The sequence below is a fragment of the Microcaecilia unicolor genome, chromosome 5 (genome assembly GCF_901765095.1).
Source record: "Microcaecilia unicolor chromosome 5, aMicUni1.1, whole genome shotgun sequence".
NCBI classification, from domain to species: Eukaryota; Metazoa; Chordata; class Amphibia; order Gymnophiona; family Siphonopidae; genus Microcaecilia; species Microcaecilia unicolor.
Window position 1 is genome coordinate 214534638 of NC_044035.1, and position 25158 is coordinate 214559795.

The 25158-nt window shown below is 43.3% G+C and overlaps 1 protein-coding gene across 1 annotated transcript in view; it reads left to right on the forward strand.

The window, feature by feature from the left end:
- Positions 1-25158, forward strand: part of PLEKHG4 (pleckstrin homology and RhoGEF domain containing G4) — a 507451-nt gene that overhangs the window by 288063 nt on the left and 194230 nt on the right. Inside the window, exon 14 of the mRNA XM_030205018.1 lies at positions 15261-16180. Coding sequence (XP_030060878.1) covers positions 15261-16180 — 920 coding nt within the window. The remainder of the gene's footprint in view (positions 1-15260; positions 16181-25158) is intronic.

Here is a 25158-nt window from a genome sequence, read left to right on the forward strand (position 1 = left end):
ATGCAGAACTACCCAAAATGATGGTAAAGTACTGAGTTTTAAGCACCTGTCAAGGTGGAGTAAAGATAGCACACACTTTCACCTAGTCCTGAATTATTAGGACACCTAACACCTTAGGCACTATAAAGCAAAAGAGAGAAGTGCAACCTGACCAATGGAAAAGGGCTCCTCCACACTCACGAACTTTGGAACTGAAGTCAGTCAGGGAGTTGATGAAGGAAGCAGACAGCAAAACTGGGATAGCAGATGCTGTTTCTCCAGATGGTCGGTCAGCAGCAGGTGGTCCCAGTCGGTCAGCAGATAAACTATCTCCAGCCAGGCAAGAGCATGCAAGCAGGTGATGCCACAGATTAGCGAGCATTTATCATGTGGCTGGCGTAGGCCAGCTAATAGCAGCTCTTGTGTGAACTGTTAAGTACACCAACATCAATATTGATACATATGTATCCATTTCTGTAGGTTACATAAATGCGAGATCAGAGGTTAACAAGTCAACCATAATTAGAAACTGGATTGAAACCGAGCAATTAGGTATACTATTCATAACAGAAATGTGGCTGCAAATGTGAGATGACCCAGTACTGCTTGACTTATGCCCGACTGGATACAAAATAACACACATCAACAGAACTAAAAAGAAAGGAGGCCCAATCACCTTAATATACAAATCCTTCTTTACAGTACAAACCATAGCTGACAATATATCCCCTGTTATTGAAATCAATGCATGCAAAATCACAGACTCAACATTAACTGATCAATTATGCGGTATACTTTTCTACTGCCCACCTGGAAGATGGTCCAAGTCCCAAGACAACTTCATGGACTTCATATCAAACATATGCACAAACTTCTCGAATGTCCCTCTACTAGGTGATATCAATCTACACCTAGACAAGCAACATGACGTCAACACCAGGCTTCTAACAAACTTCCTGAACCAATGGAACTTCAAAACGACACCAACCACCTCATCTCATGTAAAAGGTCACCAATTAGACATACTAGCTTACAGACTCTTAGACAATAATAACCATATAATAGAGAATCATAACTGAGCAGAGGTGCCATTACAAAGGTAAAGAGAGTGGCAAAAACTGAGAACCGAGGACACCACATACTGGCCTAACCAGAGGAAAAGTGGACAACCATAGCTTCTGGTCGACAGCAATTAACAACCAAACAAACAAACATAATACCCACTAACATTCACTTCATGAGAAACTGGGATGAACTAAGTGGAAACACACTAAACAAAGCAGCACCACTCAAAATGAAAACTAAGAGGAAATGACAACCACACCCCTGATTCAACAAGGAACTATTAGAAATGAAAAAAACTGTGCAGGAAACTGGAAAGAGAATGGTCCAAAAACAAATCAGACATGAAGAAAACCACATGGAGGAAAGCCCTAAGCAAGTACAAACACACCATAAAAAGATCCAAAGTGGAATACTATAGCACATATGTGCACCTAGAAGAGATAAACATGAAACAAATATATGAAGTAATGAAAAACGTACTGTACACACAAGCTCTGCTAACGTCAAATGAAAAACCACCAGCAGCAGATGAGCTTGCACAATATTTCAATGAAAAAATACTAAAAATATGATCAAACCTAGCTGCAACACAAACAACACTCATAGATTTCCTACATGAATGTGAAATCAACAAAGACCACATCAAGGCAGACAGAATCTAGTCCTCCTTTAAGATACCAACAACCATCTCAGTTAAAGCATTATTGACAAAATATGCACACGCCAGTTGCCTACTAGACAACTGCCCAAACTACATGATGGAAAACCCACCAGATTGGTTCATCAAACGCTTAACTGAACACATAGAATACATGTTCTCGAAAGGCCATTACCCTTCTGACAAGGGCAACATCATACTCACTCCAGTCCTAAAGCTGCCACCAGAAAGATCAGTGAACTCACTAATTACAGACCAGTGGTATCAATATCACTGCTGACAATAACAATGGAGGGACTAGTAGCACAACAATTAACAGAATACCTAACACACTACTCAGTCCTTCATAGCTCTCAGGCTTCAGACCATGCTATAGCACTGAAACAGTCATAACCGCCATGATCACAAAATTCAGAAGAATAATAAGCCAAGGCCAGTTAATACTACTACTACAATTTGATATGTCAAGCGCCTTCGACCTAGTAGATCACCCAATACTTAATGACCCTACTTGACAACATAGGAATAACTGGAGCAGTAGCAGCCTGGTTCAACAATTTTCTGAGTACTAGATCCTACCTTGTCAAGATGTCCGATGAATTTTCAACCTCCTGGATCCCTGAATGCGGGGTCCCTCAGGGTTCCCCAATATCACCAATATTATTCAATGTCCTGATGGCTCCACTTGGCAAGAAACTGGAAAAAATGGGTTTAAACCTATTCATATACACAGATGATGTCACCATCATGTGCCTTGAGTGGGAAAGCGTGGGGTACAAATGTAACAAAAATAAAAAATCTATATACCTTTCAATAAAAGCATAGTAGAGATACTGGATAAGGCCAAAAAAGGACTCGTCTTCATGGAAAATTGGGCCACAACTGTCAAACTTAAACTAAACCGAGACAAAACCAAACTCCTGGTTTTATCCAGCCAGCATAATCCCACTACTTACCAAAACCTCATAATAAATCAACAATCATACACAATTGAAACACAAATAAAAATACTAGGAATCATTCTCGACAAACATCTGACCCGGGAAGACCAAGTTGCTGCAATCACCTCAAAAAGCTTCAAAATACTATGAAAACGGAGACGAATCAGAGACAATTTTCTGAGACAGTCATTCCGGCTTATAATACAGACGCTGATATTGTCCCAACTAGATTATTGTAATGCAGCATATGTAGGCTGCAAATAAAACCTACTACGATCGTTGGAGACCATCCAAAACACAGCAGCGAGATTGATATTTAAAAAGTCAAAATATGATAGAGCAACCCCACTACTCATAATGCTACATTGGTTCCCGATCAAGGCCAGACTATTTTTCAAAACCAGCACAATCATATTCAAAATACTGTTTTTCATGTCACCGAACTACATGCTAGACATGATCAAACTATTACCAAGAAATGCAAACCTAGGAACAAGAGGTTACCTACTACTTCACCTGCCCAACTGCAAAAACATACTATACAAGTCCACCTACACGGCGGGATTTAGCTACCTGGCCTCAAAATGGTGGAACTCAAATCCCATAGTCATAAGAAGCATCACAAACTACCTCCAGTTCAGAAAAGACCTAAAGACCTACCTCTTTAGGAGATAGGTCCTTTTACAAAGGCACACTAGTGTTTTTAGTGTGTGCTAATGATTAATGCACGCTAAATGCTAGAAATGCCAATAGAAATATATGGGCATCTCTAAACTTTAGCATGTGCTTATTTTTAGCATGCACTAAAAACGCTAATGCGCCTTTGTAAAAGGACCTGTCTATGAGTAAAATATGCAGTAATCATTCTGGACTAACAATATACAACACAATCTCTAACTGTAATGCATCTTTTCATTTAAGAAATGAACTAAGACATATCTTCTTAAGAAACCCAATGACTATTCCATACTCACTAATAGTTATCTTGCCAACCACTGTAAAACTGTCAGGTTTTCCAAGGCAGGAACTAGGTTCGTGAGCCCTTGGGCCACTGCCAAGGAGCGGCAGTGGCAGGCAAAACCACCCCACACCAGGGACAAGACAGAACTCAGACAGGAACAGCAAGACTTCACCTGCACTTAGCCGCCCTTCCCCAGGAGTTGAGCCCCTGGCTGCAGGCGGCCGGCAGGACTTACAGGACAGGGCAGGAACTGGATACCAACTAGGCAGAAGAGGGACTGAGGGTCAGAGGGGAAAGGAATACATGGACAGCAAGGCAGGAAACTGGGCTAGGACTCACAGACAGACAATACCACACAAGGCAGGAAATGGACAAGCTAAAGGACGGGAACTGAAAGCTGCAAGCAGCCACAGAAACAGGGAACAAACACTGACAGACAAGAGACAGAACTGAAAGCTGCTAGGCAGCCACTGAACAAGAAACACAGACAAACAGAAACTAAACACAAAAAGACAAGCAAGGAACAAGACTAGGAAACAAACAATAACCCTAAGCTAAACTACACACAGACTAACTAGAATCAGACAAGGAACTAGAATAAAAACCAAACTAGGCAGAAGTGCAACAAGCACCAACAAGCCGGGGCCTTAGGCGATGCAAAGGCAGAAGCTTCCAGGTGGCTAATAAAGGCCACATACAAGGGAGTTCACCAGGTACGGGTGCTGCTAAGTTCCAAAACTCCCAAGACAATCTGAGAGGCTGGAAGATCCAGACTGGACCGGCCTGACTTCTGGAACCTGGGAAACAGCATACAGACAATCCAATGCAGCCACCAGGTCTGGCCACCAGGTGGCGAGATGACTGAGAGCCTGAAACATGGGCAAGATCGTGACAAAAACACAGCATCATACAACCTTGTAAATGTAATTGAATCAATGTAATCTCTAACACCTGTTAAATGTAAGCCACATTGATCAAAAACTTGTTTTTGGATAATTGTGGGATACAAGTATGAATATGTAAGTAAATAAACTGCCCAAGATAACAACCAGTGGAGCGGAGGAGTGGCCTAGTGATTAGAGCACCAGTCTTGCAATCTAGAGGTGGCCAGTTCAAATCCTACTGCTGCGCCTTGTGATCTTGGGCAAGTCACTTAACCCTCCATTGCCTCATGTACAAACTTAGACTGTGAGCCCTCCTGGGACAGAGAAATATCTAGTGTACCTGAATGTAACTCACCTTGAGCTACTACTGAAAAAAGGTGTGAGCAAAATCTAAATAAATAAAACCAGCTTGCTTCATGCTTATGGAAGAGGTTATTGTACCCTTTTCTCTGGTTTGGTATGTGGTCAAAAAATTCTCAAGGAGTAAAAAGACTTAAGAACTTTCATAGCTCTATGCCATTAACTGCTGGCAAAGTTTTGAGCTTTGATTTATAATCTAGGTCTAAAAAACTCCTCCTATATATAACAGCTCATACCAACCATCTGGGTCAACATCTGTACACAATTTTTGTGCTTTTCTAGGTGTAAAGATGTTGACCCAGATGGTTGGTATGTGCTGCTAGAGGGGAAGGCTGTGTGGTATGGAGCTCCCATTAATTAGTCTATGGGCTGAGCATCAGTTTTGATGTGTTTTACAGAGAGTTTTTCTCCTGCTTTTGCCAGATATAAGACCTCTAAGGTGACCCTTGGGGGAAATTGGAACATTTGCCCAGACCCAGCTGTAGACAGTCTGGGTCATGAATTGAGGTCCCTGCCCCAGAGGAACTGCAGAGAGCAGTGAAGTTATTTACTTTTAAGGATATTTGGTGGGTGCAGAACCTCAAAGGTTGTGATTATATATTCTATTTCGTGGTTCATGGCATATGTAGTTGAATGGATATTTTTCTTGTGTAGTGCCTCTTAAAGTACAAAGATAGCTGAGTGTGCAGTTCTCTCTAGTCATATACCTGACCATTGTACTATCTCAAGTGGAGGGCATTGAAGCAGGGGTGTTGGCATCTTAATGTCACCTTTCTAAAGGATCCAGAATTTGTTTGTTGTAGGAGCTCTTGAGAAGTTCTCTGAATTTCACTCCTTAGAACAATACACCTTGCTCTCGTCCTGGAAAACTTTTCAGATGACATTTAGGAGAAAGATCATCACCTTTGTGAATCATAGGAAGATGTGTCAGCAGAAACAGCAAAATAGCTTAGAGGCCAAAATACAGTGGCTTGAGGCAGAGCATAAACAAACTTGTAGTTTGATTTATTAATTTGCTATACCACTTTTTACTATTTGTTTTAAAGAGGTTTAAAAAAAACAGCATATAATTAAAAAATACATTGAAGGTAAAAGAAAACGAAACACCCACTACATGTATAAAGAGCTGACCCTAATAAGAGACCGTGTTGTAGACCCATGATATAAAGAAGGGGATCCAATTTGGGCAGCAGAGATTATAGGAACATGGCCATAAGGCCAGGCTTCTGCTTGCTCAGCTTTTCAAGCACTGTAATTAGTGGGGTCTCGAATTCCACTAGGTTGACAAGATTTTTTGCTAGTGCAGCAGGAATGGTTCCTCAGAAGCTTAGCCGAAATTGGGTGGCGGAGCAGGTGGGGGAAGAGAGGTTGGTGGTTGGGAGGCGAGGATAGTGGAGGGCAGACTTATAAGGTCCGTGCCAGAGCCGGTGATGGGAGGCGGGACTGGTGGTTGGGAGGTGGGAAATACTGCTGGGCAGACTTGTACGGTCTGTGCCCTGAAAAAGGCAAGTACAAATCAAGGTAAGGTATACACATGAGTTTATCTTGTTGGGCAGACTGGATGGACCATGCAGGTCTTTTTCTGCCGTCATCTACTATGTTACTATGTTACTATGTAGAAGTGGCTATATTATGCTGTATTATATAGAGAATTGGTGGGAGTCACCGAAGAGGAGGCAGTAGATTAATAGAAGTGATTATGAATAATGAATTGGAAACTACGCGGTTTAAAGTGAAAGTTCCCCCAGAGCCTCTACAGAATCCTGAGTGGAGTAGAACGGGTAAAGACCAGGGGACACTCAATGAAACTGCATGGAAATGCTTTTAAAACAAATTGGAGGGAATATTTTTTTCACTCAATGAATGGTTGGGCTCTGGAATTTGTTGCCGGAGGATGTGGTGACAGCTGTTGGCGTATCTGAGTTTGTAGGGGATTTGGACAGGTTCCTGAAGGAGGGATCCATGGTCTGTTGTTGGGATGGATAATGGGGAGGCCCCTGCTTGTCCCAGGATTGGTGACATGGAGTGTTGCTTTTGGTTGGGTTTCTGCCAGGTACTTGTGGCCTGGATTGGCCACTGTTGGAGCCAGGATGCTGGGCTGGATGGACGATTGATCTGATCAAGTGTGGCTATTCTAGAACATAGTGGGATTATTGGTAATATATAGACCACTCAGAAGTTGGGAAAAGTGTATTGAAGATCTATACTTTCTATTATTACAATCTTCTACTAGATTGCATTCTACTTTAATTGTTGGGGATTTTAACCTACATTTAGAGAAACAAGATAATAGACACCTTTACAGGTTACAGATTTTTCTTTTGTTTAGATTTTTTACAGAAATTAAATCTTAAGATGTTAAATGTTGGCAGTACTCATGAGGCAGGGCATACCTTGGATGCTATTATTATATCAATTATATATTGGGCTATGGTCTGATCACTTTTTACATTAATTTACTCTTTATCTATAGACAAATACAGGGATAAAAAACATATCTTTTAGAGGAAAAATAGATCTCCCTCAATTTTGTGAAACAGTAGGAGCACGCTACTTTCAATAAGGGACGTCCTCATCAGACCCCTGTGGAACCCCACTATCTACCCTTCTCCACTGAGAATACTGACCATTTAACCCTACTGTCTGTTTTCTATCTTCTCACCAGTTTTTAATCCACAAAAGAACACTATCTCCTATCCCATGACTTTTCAGCTTCCTCTGGAATCTTTCATGAAGTACTTTGTCAAATGCCTTTTGAAAATCCAGATACATAATATCGACCGGCTCATCTTTATCCACATGTTTATTCACCCCTTCACAGAAATGTAGTAGATTGGTGAGACAAGATTTCTCTTCACTAAATCCATGTTGGCTTTGTCTCATTAATCCATGCTTATCTATATGCTTTGTAATTTTGTTCTTTATAATAGTCTCTACCATTTTGCCCGACACTGACATCAGGCTCACCAGTCTATAATTTCTCAGATCACCTCTGGAAACCTTTTTAAAAATCGACCACCCTTCACTCTGTATGATCTTATAGTCAAAAACTGTTCAAACCAAGCAAGCACGAAATCCATCACTCTTAGTTCGCTCAATCTAAACAAAAGTATAGAATGATAAATAGCATCTAAAGCAACTGAAATATCAAATTGAAGTAATATCACTTGTTCCTTACTCAAAAAACATTTTACCTCTGTAGTAAGAACAATAAATAATGTTTCCGTGCTATGTCTGGGTCTGAAACCATGCTGGGTTTTATGTCGAATATTATATGATTCTCAATGCTGAGAAGGCCTTTGACAGAATATCATGGAGATTTCTGTTTTCATGCCTTCAGGATTTGGGTTTCCAGAAGGGTTTGTGTCTTGGATTTGTGTTCTCTATTTAAATCCTAGCGCATAATTAGATTGTAAGCTCTGTCAAGCAGGGACTGTCTCTTCATGTTCAAGTGTACAGCGCTGTGTACGTCTAGTAGCGCTTTAGAAATGATACGTAGTAGTAGTAATCTGTGATGGTGAATGTTATGCTGTTGGACTGCTTCACTCTTCAGTGAGGCAGCAAACAATGGTGCCTCCTTTCTCCCTTTTTGTTTTTAATTTAGTTCTAGAGACTTTGCATGGTGGATAAGGGAAATGCCAAACATCAAATGTTTCATCATTAGAATCATAAAATAGCTATGTATGCAGATGACACACTAGTATTTTTATCTGAAGCATCTAAGAAGTATAGTTATCAATATGGGCTATCATTAAGACATGCTATTTTACCACTAACTCATGCTATTTTAGCACAGGTCCCATTTTATGCAGTGAGACCTGTTACTAATAACTGGGGTTAACAGTAAAATAACATGTCCTAACGGTAGCCCATGTTGTTACCTCCACCCCTAAATTGGTCCCCATGGAGCTGATTGAGTATTAGGTAGTGTATCCATTTACAAAGCTTATTATTATTATTTATTATTATTATTTATTACATTTATATCCCACATTTTCCCACCTGTTTGTAGGCTCAATGTGGCTTACATAGTACCAGAGAGGTGTTACAGACTCCGGTGTAAACAAATACAAAGTGATGTTGTGGTAAGATAAAGTTCATGTGGCCCAGCCACACTAGGGAATCGTACAATGGAAGAATTGTGTTATGTCCATTAAGTTCTTTAGTTTTGTTGTATTGCAGAGATCAGGCATTTATGTTGGATCGGTAGAATATGCCTTTTTAAACAGGTTAGTTTTTAGTGTTTTCCGGAAGTTTAGGTGGTCTTTCGTAGTTTTCAAAGCTCTTGGTAATGCGTTCCACAGTTGTGTGCATATGTAGGAAAAACTGGATGCGTAAGTTGATTTGTATTTGAGTCCTTTGCAGCTTGGGTAGTGCAGATTTAGGTACGTTCGTGTTGATTCGGATGTGTTTCTAGTTGGTAGGTCGATCAAGTCTGTCATGTGTCCTGGAGCTTCACCGTAGATAATTTTGTGAACCAGAGTGCAGATTTTGAAAGCAATGCATTCTTTAATTGGGAGCCAGTGTAGTTTTTCGCGAAGGGGTTTTGCACTTTCAAATTCCATTTTTCCAAAGATAAGCCTGGCTGCCGTGTTTTGAGCAGTCTGAAGTTTCTTCAAGGTTTGTTCTTGGCATCCCGCATAGATTCCATTGCAGTAGTCTACATGGCTTAGTACCATTGATTGTATCAGGTTGCGAAATATTCCCCTCGGGAAGAATTGTTTCACGTGTTTGAGTTTCCACATTGAGTGGAACATTTTCTTTGTTGTGGATGTCACTTGGCTCTCTAGTGTTAAGTTGCAGTCCATTGTAACGACGAGGATTTTCAGGCTATCTGAGATAGAGAGGGTGTAATCTGGGGTGTTGATAATTGTGGGGTTATCTGCGCTGTGTAGGGATGAGAGGATGAGACAGTGTGTTTTTTCTTTATTTAGTTCATTTTTCAAAGTCCAAACTATTGCATATTCGGCTGAGATGAGCGATTCTTTATTGCATAGCAGGTTTTAAAAGTGTAACGTCTACTTTCTGCCATCTTGGGCTTCATATTCTAGTTAAATTTTCTTTTTATAAGGTGAACTGTCTTGCAGTGATCAATAACACTAAGTCAAACCTAGAACAGTGGCCTAGTTTACTTCTGTCCCTCATAGGTTGGGTCCACCTGCTCAAGATGGTGGTTCTTCCTAACTTGTTTCAGTAGCCACCATGTAACTTACCACGCCAAACCTTTAGAAACCTTATAGGCATAATTTCTTCATTTCTCTGGAAGGAGAAACTTCCACAAATAGAGTTGGCAATGCTCCAGCTCCCTAAGGACTGTGGCGGGAGGGGGGCTTCAACTTCCCAGGTTCTATGGATACAATCTAGCCTTAGGCTGGCTAGTCTTTGGGAGTGGCTTTGCTCTTGGAGTAGAGAGTAGTGACATGGAGTAGGGCTGGATGGACGTGGGAGAGTTATCAAACCTTAGGGCATAACTTAACAGACTTGTTCCATTACAAGCCCAATACCTCCAAGTACCAGAAAATTGGTAGGGTGGGTCAGCCTTGTTGCATTATAAGCCCAGTCCCTCCAAGTACTGGAAAATTGGTAGGGCTTCTTGTGGCAGCTGAGGGACTTTCTCCTATATCCTCATTAATAATGAATGTGCGGTTGTTGCCTGACTTGTGTAAATGGTCTAGTGTAGGTTTGAGGCTTTTGAGTCAGCTTTTGAAAGGCACATCATTGAAGACCTTTGAGGAACTTAGGACAAACAATTACATTCCCACCACATACTTATATCTGCTTACAGCAGAGTAGAGTGGTACAGGTAGGTGCGGGACTTAGTGACGGTCTGAAGGCCAAGAATGGTTTGAAGGAAATTCTAACCAAAGTTGGGCAACTTCAGGAACTTATTTCTGAGCTTTACTTTGGTTGTAGTTGGGGGTAAGGAGTTGAGTATGGATGCAGGCAGGGGTTAATTTGTAGACAGAAAGGAAGTGGAACTGTAGACATAGTAGGAAAAGGGTGGAGCCATGGCCTGAAGTGAACTGTGAGGCTGGGGCAAGCCCCACTCCAGAACACAAACAGTGCTTAATCTGTGGATTTGAAGAGGCTATAATTTAAATAGAAATATAGTTTACCGTAGCAGGAATGGAGGAGTAGCCAATTGGTTAGAGCACCAGGATGACAACTGTGGAAGTCTGATTTAAATCTCATTGCTTCTCCTTGTGATCTTCAGCAGGTCACTTAATTCTCCATTGCCTCAGGCCCTCTGGAGGTCAGGAAATACCTAGTGTACCTGAATGCAACTCACCTTGAGTTACTACTGAAAAAGGGTGAGCTAAACCTAAATAAGCAATAATAACATCATTGAAGACTCTGATTAAGCAATTTGGATGCCAACTGTCAAATCTTTATTATCCCAATTGCTCGTTTTAGGGTTATTTAACCTTCATTTGGGAGTGGGAGTGGGTATAGGTGGTTGAAACAATAGGTTAGATGTAAAAGCTGTGGGTAGGGAGGTCTGGGGGTATATGGTCCTTGTCCCCTCCTCCCCCCAACAATGATGAATACCTAATGTCCTCCCTTTTCCTTCCACAGTCAGTGGCCTTCCATCATCAGTCTCACCTATATCACCTAGTGGTCCTCAAGGCCCCCAAGCAGTGATCAACTTTAGAAATTCCCCTATCTATCCTTCATTCTCCCCTGCAGTGGTCCTCTATCTACAGCCCTCCTATATACCATCCCCCAGTGGTCTGTAAGCTCTCCCATCCTTCAGTTGCTAGTGGTCACCAGTTTCGTCAATGTCCCTTTCCTCCATGACAGAAAATAAGAGTGTACCTTTATTTACCGTCTAGCAACGTTCCTCCTTTTCTTACGTAGCATAGCAGAAACATCAAACACTACTGCTACTGAACTTCCCATTCCTTAGATGCCATGACCATAATCATCCAACTAGTTTCTCATGAAGGTGGGATGGTCAGAATCTACTTGCATATCTATGCTGTTCAGGATGGAGGGATCAAAATGACTTGCACAGCCTTCACTTCTCAAAGATCTGGGGGTAGGGAAGGAAGAGCCCAGTTGTTCTGCATACCTTACCTAGCATGGCAAGGGATGCTGAATCAACCAATGCTGTCTTTATGCTCCCTTGTCCTTAATCTTCATGGTAGAGGAGGGGAGGAGGAGAGTTGGCGCTGTGAAATGACCTGTCCGGTGCTCTAGGGTAGAGAATAACAGGGGGACAAAGTTTGTCCCCATCTCGTCCCTGTGGGCCTTATCTCTGTCCATGCAGGCTATGTCTCCATCCCCGCGGGCTCTGTCCTCATCTACAGATTTTATATTTAAATCTTTTTATTAAAATATAAAAGAGAACAATATTCTGTGCAACTGTTTATAAATGACAAATAGAAAACAATAATAAGAATGAGTAACTATATTAAGCCCTCCTCCACCACCACTACCCTCTACCCTTCCAACCCCAACAATAGCTGATTTATACTACCCCAAGGAACTATAATCCACCCTGTTAAAATGCCCAGAGGTACAAAATAAACCCAATCTGTATGCCCTAGCAGACGAGAAATATACCCTATGAAGCACTGTTTTGATTTTTTAGTCTGTGGATCAGTGGCGTAGCCATGGGTGGGCTTAGGTGGGCCCAGGCCCACCCACTTTGAGCTCAGGCCCACCAGTAGCAGCACACCTATGATGTGGCTGGCAGAGATTCCCAAGCTGAAAACTCCCAACAACTGCCCTCCTGCATACCTTATAAATAGCAGATCTTCGCCTGCAGGAAGCAGCGACTGATACATACTGCTTATACCAGCCCCACAGCCTTCCCTCTGACGTATTCCCACCTATGCAGAAACAGGAAGCTGCATCAGTGGGAAGGATGTGGGGCCTATATGAGTAGTGTGTATTAGTTGCTCCTCACTGAAAATCTGAAATTTAAAAGGTGTGCAGGAGAGGAGGGACATTTGAGAGACCATATGGCATGCAGGCGAGAGGAGAAACCAAATCACCTATGGGATGGGGTGGGGTTCTTCTGCCCACCCATCTTGGGCCCAGGCCCACCCAAAATTGGGTGTCTGGCTACGTCCCTGCTGTGGATGAATATAGTAAGTAATCAACACTCTCAGGATTCACTGTAGCTCTCCTGTCTGCCACAGTCCTTCCTGCAATAACAAATGTCTTCTCAGATGTGCTGGTAGCAGGAATGTACAGGATTCCCAGTGCACGTTTTGCCAGTTGTGGCCAACAGTCTGCATTACTTAAACATAAATAACTGTGCAATTCATTAACAGCCTTCAAAGTAGAGAATGACATGGGCACAAAATTAGTCCTGACCCCTCCCCGTGGGCTCTGTCCCTGTCCCCATGTCATTCTCTAGGGCTTGCCTCTTTTTTTTCTGTTACAGCAAAGCGGTTCTCTGATCAGCAGCAGTTTGAACCAGACGCCACTGTATTTCCAGAGTGCCACACTGATCAAACCATTGATGATCAATGAACCACATGGTGTTAGTGAGAAGAGGAAGAAAAGTGTAACTCACAGCTGTTATGGGCTGCACATGTTGGTAGGTGATGGAAAAAAAAGTGGCAATAGGGCTTAGACACTCCTAACTGATTCTGTGCACTGCTTCTGTGACTCTTTAACCTGCAGAGGGCTGGATCAAAGGGGTCAAAGCTGCAGGGAAAGCTCATCTTTCAATTATGTGGCATTTGAGTGCATACCGGGCTTCAACTATCCCTAATGTCACTTCCTGTTTTAACAGGGCTTTTTTTGAGAGGGTACTTGGAGGTACTGAGTACCGGCACCTTTTCCATTGTCTGCTAAAATTGACCCATGGAACCCAAGTTTTAATGAAAGAGCTCAGGCTCTACACACCAATTCTGTCTTGTCATAGATTCTATGACTGGTTGCAGGTGGCCTGGCTATTATGGGGTGGGTCCCTCTGTGATTACCCCACTCTTGAAGGGTGGCCTAGCATTTGAGTACCGGCACCTTTTTTGCTAGAAAAACAACACTGTGTTTTAAAGTTAAAAACAAAAGGTGCTGGTAAGCCACTGAACCTGAACTCTGTTTGAGATAATGTGGGATAGAAATATCATAATAAATAAATAAATTCCATCTAATTCTGGCACAGATTAAGCCCTGGATGTAGGCTTCATAGACTGTTGGAATCAGGATCTTCATTTGGAGTTAGAGAAAGCAGATAGGCAGGTTCTTTGAACCCATAGTTCATAAATGTCTATTTGTAATAAGTCAGGAGCTTACATACAGCTTGCTCCACTGGGAGTACAGATACCCCATATTTTTTTTCAAAGTTTAGCATCTCATATCCACAATACTGACAGGTTGTGGGGAGCAGGGGAATTATTTGCACATGTGGTTGGAACATATGGAGGTTTGTTAATGGTAGGTAATGTAGTTTGACATTAGATTGATACATTAGAACCAGTTTGGCTTTTCTCCAGCCCTATGTTTGTTGGTTAGATGTGAGGGAGAAGTCTTGGACATAGATGAAGTAGATGTTTAATTTCACACTGCCTTCATGTTGCCCACCTGACAATAGCCTACTTCTGGAGGCAAACAGCTGGTTTTCAGTTCTGAAGGGGTAAGGTGGTGGAGATTGCTCAATTTGAGCAGATAACTTCTCTTTTAAAGGGGAAGTGTGAGATTTCATGGAGGAAATACAAGTTTAAATGGAATGTATTAGATCTAAATTTTTGTTTTTGAAGATGATTACAGTTGCTATGTATTTTCTGAATTTTGTTACATCTTGTATGTGGTTCTCTCTGACCAAGGAGTAGAGTTTTGAGGTTTATGTGTATGTCTCATGCATGTCACAGAGTTGTTTTTTTTTTTTAATATTCAAGACTTCATTTCCAGCTCTTGGAGTTCTTGTAATAGACAGCTCCTTGGGATCAACAGTAATCTCAAGGATTTCATTATGCTGTTTCCCAAAGGTAGGAGCAACGGTCATTAAAAACAAAAGATGCCTTTTAATGATGACTACTTCCTAAGAATAGATTTTAAAAATTCTGGCTGGTGTTCCTATGCAAATTCTAAGAACTATAAATAGATCATGAGCTAAGTCCACATGTAAGTACAAGAAATTAGACTTGTAGCAAACATTAGAAAACACACCTTAGCTTTTCTCACGAGCATCTGCTGAGAAAAATAAACACTAAATCCTAAGGATCTCTGGGATAATCAGGCAAACAGTGACCCAACTGAGGAGTGGCCAGCTCCTGGTGCAGCTGAAAGAACCGGGAGAATGGGATGTTTGTTTTCTCAGCATAATACAAAGCTCTTTCTTAACTGGCATTGCTTAGGCAGCTGGATCACTGCACTGCTGAGTTTTCACGTAGACAGCCTGATTTTATTTGTTGTATGTGCACTAATTGTTTGATTGCGTTTCATGTTTTTTGCAGGCTTATGAGTGGGCCTTGGAGGGGATGCGACATCTAGCCTGCATCAGCATGGAGGACTGCAGCTCACCAGACTATTGTGCCATGGCCATCAAGTCCTTGGAGACTTACAAGGAGCAGCACCCAGAAATCTGCCAAACTGCTTTCCAAGAAATGAAAGAGCTGGCCTCAGAGCTGGGGAACAGCAGAGGCACAAAGCAATGGCAGTTTGCCTGGTCCAAGTGTCAGGAGTCCAAACTTGTATTTGAAAAGAAACTGGAAGTAGCTCAGAGAACCAGGAGATTAACTTGCCATGGAGAAGCTGGTAGCATCCACAGTGATGATTGTTTGATTATCCAGCGCAGACATTCTGATGGCATGGATCCGAGCATGCTTTCTGAAAAAAGCAGTAGCATTTCATACTTAGAGAAGTTAAATTATTCTCCTGGGGTACAGGTTTCAACTTCTCCTGCAGATATAGGGATTATTAATAAAGAACTTGCTACCAAAGTATCTCCCAACATAAGATCTTCAATGAGTATGTGCTCTGGCTCTTTGGCTACTCAGAAGCTGTTGCTCTGTAGTGTTTCTGATGAGGGACTGAATCAGAACAGTAGCACTGTGGACATTGTGCAGCCTCAGCCTTCTTTTTCCTCCACGCCAGTCTTAGGCAGACAGAAGCAGAGAACGATCCTAAAAAAGACCCAGAGCTTGGACCTACCCTGCGGTAATGGCGTACAATATAGCTGTCACAGAACCCTGAGTGAACCTGCCAGACGCGGCAATACTGGGGTCTTCATTAAAGGTCTGGAGGTGAGCAGTATGGAACTGGTGGACAGAGCATACAGCCCGCAGCAGATAATCTCTCATGCATGGCCAGCCAATACTCACCCTGAACAGCGCAGATGTAGTATCTCTTCCACTGATGCCAAGAACAGGGGCAGGTATGTAACTATTTACCATTGATCAGCCCCAGTACTGGGTGTGTTAAGGAGCCTCTGTGGATCTGAGGTGCTGCAAGGAGAGTGCTGTTTATACTGTGGGTGCTAAGAGCCCTCTATCACTGGTAACATTCAGGAATACTGTAATTAATGACAGATGTAGCTTATGATTGACACTATAAAGGGAATTCTCATTTCTGAGAGCATCAATTGATGTCCTTATATACATTTCCAGGACAGGGGCTACTGTATCATGGATATATTACTTTCTAATAATATTAGACATTGCTTCTGCCCCTAATAGAATGGGGCAGAGCAGAGTACTTTTTTGGATATATAGTAGCTAAGCAATTAATCACGTGGAGGGGCATAATCGAAAGGGACGCCCAAGTTTTTCTGACGACGTCCTCGCAGGACGTCCCCGTGAAGGGGCAGGGAAACTCGTATTATCGAAACAAGATGGACGTCCATCTTTCGTTTCGATAATACGGTCGGGGACACCCAAATCTGGAAATTTAAGTCGACCTTAGAGATGGTCGTCCTTAGACTTGGTTGTTTCTGATTTTCGGCGATAATGGAAACTGAGGATGCCCATCTCAGAAACTACCAAATCCAAGCCCTTTGGTCATGGGAGGAGCCAGCATTCGTAGTGCACTGGTCCCCCTCATATGCCAGGACACCAACCAGGCACCCTAGGGGGCACTGCAGTGGACTTCAGAAATTGCTCCCAGGTGCATAGCTCCCTTACCGTGTGTGCTGAGTCCCCCCAAAAAACCCAAAACCCACTACCCACAAGTGTACACCACTACCATAGCCCTTATGGGTGAAGGGGGGCACCTAGATGTGGGTACAGTGGGTTTCTGGTGGGTTTTGGAGGGCTCACATTTACCACCACAAGTGTAACAGGTAGGGGGGGATGGGCCTGGGTCCGCCTGCCTGAAGTGCACTGCACCCACTAAAACTGCTCCAGGCACCTGCATATTGCTGTCATGGAGCTGGGTATGATATTTGAGGCTGGCAAAAAAATATGTTTTAACATTTCTTTTGAGAGTGGGAGGGGGTTAGTGACCACTGGGAGAGTAAGGGGAGGTCATCCCCGATTCCTTTCGGTGGTCATCTGGTCAGTTCGAGCACTTTTTTGTGGCTTGATCGTAAGAAAAAAAAGGACCAGGTAAAGTTGTCCAAGTGTTTGTCAGGGACGCCCTTTTTTTTTTCCATTATGGGTCAAGGATGCCCATGTGTTAGGCACACCCAAGTCCCACCTTCACTACACTTCCGACACGCCCCTGGGAACTTTGGTCGTCCCTGCGATGGAAAGCAGTTGGGGACGCCCAAAATCGGCTTTCGATTATGCCGATTTGGGCGATCCTGTGAGAAGGACGCCCATCTTGCGATTTGTGTCAAAAGATGGGCGTCCTCTTTCGAAAATAAACCTGCTAGTGGTCAACTAAAAAGATTTGACTTCTAAGTTTAAGAACTAAGGGGTCCTTTTACTAAGATGCGCTGAAAAATGGCCTGCGGTAGTGTAGTCGCGTGTTTTGGGCGCACGCAGAATTAATTTTCAGCGCACCTACAAAAAATGCCTTTTTAAAATTTTTGCTGAAAATGGACGTGCGTCAAAATGAAAATTGCTGCGTGTCCATTTTGGGTCTGAGACCTTACCGCCAGCCATTGACCTAGCGGTAAAGTCTCACACAGTAACCGGTCGGTAATGACCTACGCGCGCCAAATGCCACTTGGTGTGCGTCCGATATGCGGCCAGAAAATAAAAAATATTTTTGGCTGCGCCAAAAATGAAATTAACATAACAGCCACACGGTAGCCGTGCAGTAACTCCATTTTGGCATGTGTTGGGCATGCATAGACGCTTACGTGGCTTAGTAAAAGGGCCCCTAGGCTCTCAGATTGGCCTCTGAAAATTTACTAGGGCTGCATGCCTAAATTTAGGCTCAACATTTCACAAAATTCCTAAAATTAAGAGCCTAATTTGCACTGGCAAAATTTAGGATCTTAGCACTGTTTTCAGCACAAGGCAACCAAAGGGATTTTTTTTTACTAAAGATTAGTGCATGTTACCTGCAGCAGGATCCAAAGGAATAAAACAGATCCTGTGTCAGATAACACCTAAATTTGTGCCTTATTTTGAACCAAATTTAAGAGTTTAAAAGATTAAATTTTCAGCTGAAAAAATTATGCTTGTAAATATGGCTGAAAATAGTTCACAAATTTACAAGCCTAATTTAGGAGTTCAACTTTTCTTTGAATATTGGGTCCATAATTCATAACATTTTGTTTGGTTTTTGGCCATCACTGCACGCTCAGCAGGTGATTTCTAGGTTTTGTCCACAATGGCAGCTTGATCTTTTTTCTGGGTGGCAACACCTTAATTTGCAACTTAGCATCATGTAGTATAATTTGGGTTATTCTTTCCAATATGCATCTATTTGCACTTGTCTACATTAAATTTCATCTGCCATTTAGATGCCCAGTCATCTAATTTTGCAAGGTTCTCAGCAGTTTCTCATAGTTTGGGTGCAGTTTAATTACTTTTAATAATTTGTGTCATCTGCAGATGTAATCACTGTAATACATTTATAAATATGTTAAAAGGCACTGGTTCCAGTACAGATCTCTATAGTACTCCACAGTTTACTTTACACCATTGGGAGAATTGGCCTCTGAAACCTACTCTCTGTCTTCTATTTTTTTTTTTTTTTTACCAGTACCCAATCCACATTTCATCGCATGGCTTTATAATTTCCTTAGGGGTCTCTTATGAGGGATTTTGTCAAAGTGTTCTAACATCTAGACACATTTTATGAACTGGCTAACCTTTATTCACATGTTGATTCATGCCTTCAAAAAATGTAACAGATTGTTAAGGCAAGAGTTCCCTAAGGAAAATCCATGTTGACTCTTTTCAATTAATCTATGCTTGTCTATGTTAGTAATTATAACAGTCTGCATCATTTTGTCCAGCACTGATGTCAGGCTCACCAGGCTGTATTTTCCCAGATCACCCTGGAACTCTTTTTATAAATTGCCCTTAACATTGGCCACTTTCCTGTCCTCAGGTACCATGAACGATAATGATAGGTTACAGATTACTAATAGTAAGAAATGCAATTTTATTTATGAGTTCTTTCAGTGCTGTGGGTGTATATCATCCCATCCAGGTGATTTACTACTCTTTAGCTTGTTGATTTGGCCTGTTACATCTTCCAGGTTCACTGAGATTTGTTTCAATTCTTCTGTATCATCACCTTTAAATATCATTTCTGTTGTGGGTAGCTCCCTTGCATCTTCCTCCGTGAAAACTGAAGCAAATAATTCATTTAGTCTCTCCACTATGGTCTTGACTGCCCTTAGTACATTTTACTCAATGATGATCTAATAGTCCAACTGACTCCCTCACAAGCTTTCTGCATCTAAAGCACCTGAAAAAGTTTTACTATGACTTTTTCCCTTTATGGCAAGCTTCTTTTCAAATTCTCATTTAGCCTTCCTGACCAATGCTTATACTGATCTCTGTTTTCTTTATTGGGATCCTTTTTCCATTTTTTGGAAAGATGTTCTTTTGGCTCTCATATCTTCTTTAACATCACCCTTTAACCATACCAGCTGCCATTTGACCTTCCTTCTATATTTTTTAATACATAGAATACATCTGGTCTGGGTTTCCAAGATGGTATTTTTTTTTTTTAAAGCCTTGTTTAAAATCTTAGGGGAGGAGGTTTTTTTTATCTATGATTACTTGTTGTACTACGGGCAGAAGAACCACTAAACAAAAAAAGAGCGGTGTATCCTTTTGATATTGATTGCTGCAGTTTGATGAGATCTTTTTTCCTCCTTGAAATGTGAGTTTCTTCACTGGTTTTGATTTCAGTGTAAATTCTTAGGGGCCCTTTTACTAAACCATGCTAGTAAGTCCCAGTGAGGCAAATGCGATGCAGCCCATTCAATTCGAATGGGCTTCATCGCATTTGCCATAAGGAATCACTAGTGTGGTTTAGTAAAGGGGGCCCTTAATGTTTGCATCTGCTCCTTTTAGTTTTTTTCCCTACCATTTTCCTCAATTTTTTCACAGCTACCATTTTGAAATTTAAATGCTGACACTGTAGATTTCCTTGGTGTTTCACTCCAGTTATTAACTTAAATTTGATCATGTTATATTAACTTTTAGCAAGTGGACCCAACACCATTCACACCAAATTCCGCATTCCAGGGGCAGGTCAAGGCAATGCCTGAGGCAAAGGATGAGCTGGTGCCCCCTGCCCTCCCAGCATCCAAAATATTAGTACATAAGTATTACCATACTGGGACAGACCTCCCACCTTTTTTGTTTACACTTTTGTGTTTTCTCGTGGGGCGTTTGAGTTCTCCGCTTAGGTGGATTCTCCTGTACACAGACCTGAAGGACCATCAAGCCCAGCACCCTGTTTCCAACAGTGGCCAATCCAGGTCACAAATACCTGACAAGATCCCAAAAATGTACAATACAGTTTATGCTGCTTATCTTAGAAATAAGCAGTGGATTTTTCCTGTCCATTTTAATAATGGTCTTGGACTTTTCCTTTTGGAAGACATCCAAACCTTTTTTAAACCCCGCTAAGCTAACCGCTTTTTCTACATTCTCTGGCAATGAATTTCAGAGTTTAATTACACATTGAGTGAAGAAACATTTTCTCCCATTCGTTTTAAATTTACTACTTAATAGTTTCATCGCGTGCCCCCTAGTCCTAGTATTGTTCGAAAGAGTAAACAAGAGATTCATGTCTACCTGTTCCACTCAACTCATTATTTCATAGACCTCTATCATATCTCCCCTCAGCCATCTTTTCTCCAAGCTGAAGAGCCCTAGCCACTTCATCCTTTCCTCATAGGGAAGTCGTCCCATCCCCTTTATCATTTTCGTCGCCCTTCTCTGTACCTTTTCTAATTCCACTATATATTTTTTCAGATGTGGCGACCAGAATTGAACACAATATTAAAGGTGCGGTCGCACCATGGAGCAATGCAAAGGCATTATAACGGCCTCATTTTTGTTTTCCATTCCTTGCTTAATAATACCTATCGTTCTATTTGCTTTCTTAGCCAACTCCACACACTAAGCAGAGGGTTTCAACATATCATCAATGATGACACCTAGATCCCTTTCCTGGTCGGTGGCTCCTAAAGTGGAACCTTGCATTATGTAGCTATAATTTGGGTTCCTCTTTCCCACATGCATCACTTTGCACTTGCTCACATTAAACATCATCTGCCATTTAGATGCCCAGTCCCGTAAGGTCCTCTTGTAATTTTTCACAATCCCCTTGCGATTTAACAACTTTGAATAACTTTCAGGCTTATTTTCGAAAGAGAAGGGCGCCCATCTTCCGACACAAATCAGGAGATGGGTGTCCTCTTAGGGTCACCCAACTTGGCATAATCGAAAGCCGATTTTGGGCATCCTCAACTGCTTCCCGTCGCGGGGACGATCAAAGTTCATGGGGGCGTGTTGACACCGTAGCGAAGGAGGGGCTGGGGCGTGCTTAAGAGATGGGCGTCCTCAGCCGATAACGGGAAAAAAGAAGGGCGTCCCTGACGAGCACTTGGCCAACTTTACTTGGTCCATTTTTTCTTGCGACCAAGCCGTGAAAATGTGCCCGAACTGACCAGATGACCACCAGAGGGTATCGGGGATGACCTCCCCTCACTCCTCCAGTGGTCACCAACCCCCTCCCACCCTAAAAAAAGTGTAAACAAATTTTTTGACAACCTCAAATGTCATACCCAGCTCCATCACAGCAGTATGCAGGTCCCTGGAGCAGTTTTAGTGGGTGCAGTGCACTTCAGGCAGGCGGACCCAGGCCCATCCCCCCCTACCTGTTACACTTGTGGTAAATGTGAGCCCTCCAAAACCCAACAAAACCCACTGTACCCACATTTAGGTGTCCCCCTTCACCCCTTAGGGCTATGGTAGTGGTGTACAGTTGGGGTAGTGGGTTTTGGGGGGCTCAACACACAAGGTAAGGGAGCTATGTACCTGGGAACATTTTATGAAGTCCACTCCAGTGCCCCCTAGGGTGCCCAATTGCTGTCCTGGCATGTTAGTGTACTACAAATGCTGGCTCCTCCCACATGCAAATGGCTTGTTTTTGGACGTTTTAGACTTCGACGGCGAAAATCGCCAAAAATCAGAGACGTCCAAATCCAAGACATCCATGGTATTTTCAAAACCAAAAATGCCTTCTCCCCGCGTTTTACAAAAACGTCCAAATTCCAACTTAGACATTTCTTTCGAAAATGCCCCTTCATGTGTTTTAACAATCTTGAATAGTTTGTTCATCTACAAATTTAATCACCAAATTTATAAATGAACAAAACAAATTTGTTCATCATCTACACATTTAATCACCTCACTGGTTGTTCTGATTTTCACATCATTTATAAATGTGTTAAATAGCACCGGTCCCAGTAGAGATCCATGCGGCTCTCCACTATTCACCCATCTCCAATAAGAGAAAAGCGAAGGTACATACCTGTAGCAGGTGTTCTCCGAGGACAGCAGACTGATTGTTCTCACGACTGGGTTGACGTCCATGGCGGCCCAGGAATGGTAATTTTCCATGGCAAAATTAGACAGAAGTTTTGCCAGAGCCTTCCAGCGCACGGGGCATGCATGGCTGTCTTCGTGCCCGTCGCGCGAGAGTCCCGCTCAGTTATTGTCACGTCTGTGGCCGTGACCACCCTCTTACTTACCCTGTTTCTGGGAGTCAGTGGCTGTGCTGGCTTCTGCTTGTCTCTGTGTCTGTCTCTGTCTTAGTTTCTCTCTGGCTCTGTGTGCTGATTGCCCTACTGAACCTCACCTGTGTGGGCTTTGCCTCTTCCAAGATGGCTGCCGCTTCCTCCTCCTTGCCAGTATCCAAGATGACTCCCGCTGTTCCTTCCTATGGGATGACTGCTTTGTGTGTCAAGCCTCTGTTTGGTTGCAAGGTGATTGCTGCAGCTGTGGCTCTGGTCTTGATGAGCTTTATTAGTGACTTGGAGACTACAGTCCTGGCCTTTGCATTGCCATTTCCTCGGCAGTGCCTTAGGTCCCGAGGTTAGTGTGCTGTTAGCACTGTTTGCTTTCCTTGTCTTGTGCTCTGTGGGTTTTCAGCCCTTCTGTGTTTATTGTTCTGTGGGCTTCCTACCCTTCTGTGTTATTTGCTTTGTGGGTTTCCAGCCCTTCTGTGTTTATTGCTCTGTGGGCTTCCTACCCTTCTGTGTTATTTGCTCTGTGGGTTTTCTGCCCTTCTGTGTTTATTGCTCTGTGGGTTTCCAGCCCTTCTGTGTTTATTGCTCTGTGGGTTTCCAGCCCTTCTGTGTTTATTGCTCTGTGGGTTTTCTGCCCTTCTGTGTTTATTGCTCTGTGGGTTTCCAGCCCTTCTGTGTTTATTGCTCTGTGGGTTTCCAGCCCTTCTGTGTTTATTGCTCTGTGGGTTTCCAGCCCTTCTGTGTTTATTGCTCTGTGGGTTTCCAGCCCTTCTGTGTTTATTGCTCTGTGAGTTTCCAGCCCTTCTGTGTTTATTGCTCTGTGGGTTTCCAGCCCTTCTGTGTGTATTGCTCTGTGGGTTTTCTGCCCTTCTGTGTGTATTGCTTTGAACCTGCCTACTGCCAGAACCCGGACATTCCCTGCCTGTCTGCCTTGCCATCGCCTAGGGGCCAGGGGGCACTCCTGGACCTTCATTCCTGCGGTTCTTGTAAGTCCTACCGGCTGCCAGAACCTGAGGGCTCAACCCGAGGGGGAAGGCAGTCAAGTGTAGGTGAAGCCTAGGTCCAGGGTGTTCCAGTTCCGCGGGTTCCAGTCCAGCGGGTTTCACTCCTGTAGGTTCCTGTCCTGTGGGGCCACTCCAGTGTGTCCAGCCCAGCGGGCCCCACTCCAGTGCGCACCCGTCCGGTGCGTTCCAGTTCTGAGTATTCCTGTGTAGAACTCCAGTCCGGGGTTCCTGTCCAGTCTTGTCTCATCTCTACCTTGTAGGTGATCTTGCCTGCCACTGCCGCTCCACGGTAGTGGTCCAAGGACTCACGAAACCAGTGCTCCCGGGGAAGAAGCCGGACAGTGTGCCAAGGTCCTCGTGCACGCGACAGAATGCAAAGGCCATGAGTCCGGCAAGATCATCACTCCCAGTGGGCTGCCTGCCCATGAGTTCATTCCCGGTGGACAATCCGGGTGCAGTTTCTGATTTTGACTCTGATCCTTATGTCAGCCCAGTTTCTTTTTTGGGTCCTTTTATGACGCTTCGGGAGTACCGAGATAAACTTTTGTCTGATCCAGCCCTGAAGGCTACTCCTGAAGCAGCAGCTGAAAGAAAGCGTCTCTGGTGGCGTCTGGTCCGCCATAGCCCAGTTTCTGACATGAATCCTGCTATCTCGCTCTGTGAGTACCGCCTCAGACTTCTGGAGGAGCCAGCTCTGCGGGATACTCCTGAAGCTGAGGCCGAAAGAAGACGCCGGGGAATTCCTCCGCTCAGGTCTCCTCAGCAGAGCAGCCTGCGGTACCATAGCGGGTTAGTTCCTATTCGGGATTCCAGTCCACCGGCGCTGAGTCCAGTCCAAGGAGAGTTTCAAGTGGAGTCTTCAAATCCTGTTCGAGTGAAGCCGCCAGTTAATCCTCTGAGTTCGTTCCGAGGGACGGTCCTGACCAGGTCTCTGAGGTCAGGCCGAGTGAGGCGTCGGACCAAGCCCCTGACCCCAGTTCAAGTAGCGCTGCCTCCTAAGTCTCTGAGTCCAGTCCAGGGGATGCTTCATACTGAACCTCCAATTCAAGTCCAAGTAACGATGCCACTTAAGGCTCCGAGTCCAGTCCGAGGGAGGCTTTCGATGGAGCCTCGGATTCCTGTTCGAATGGTCCTCCAGGTCGAGCCTCCAGTCCTCGTTCAACTGGCACGCCCTCTGAAACCTCTGAGTCCAGTCCGTGGGGTGCTTCTGACGGAGCCTCAGATTCCTATGCAAGT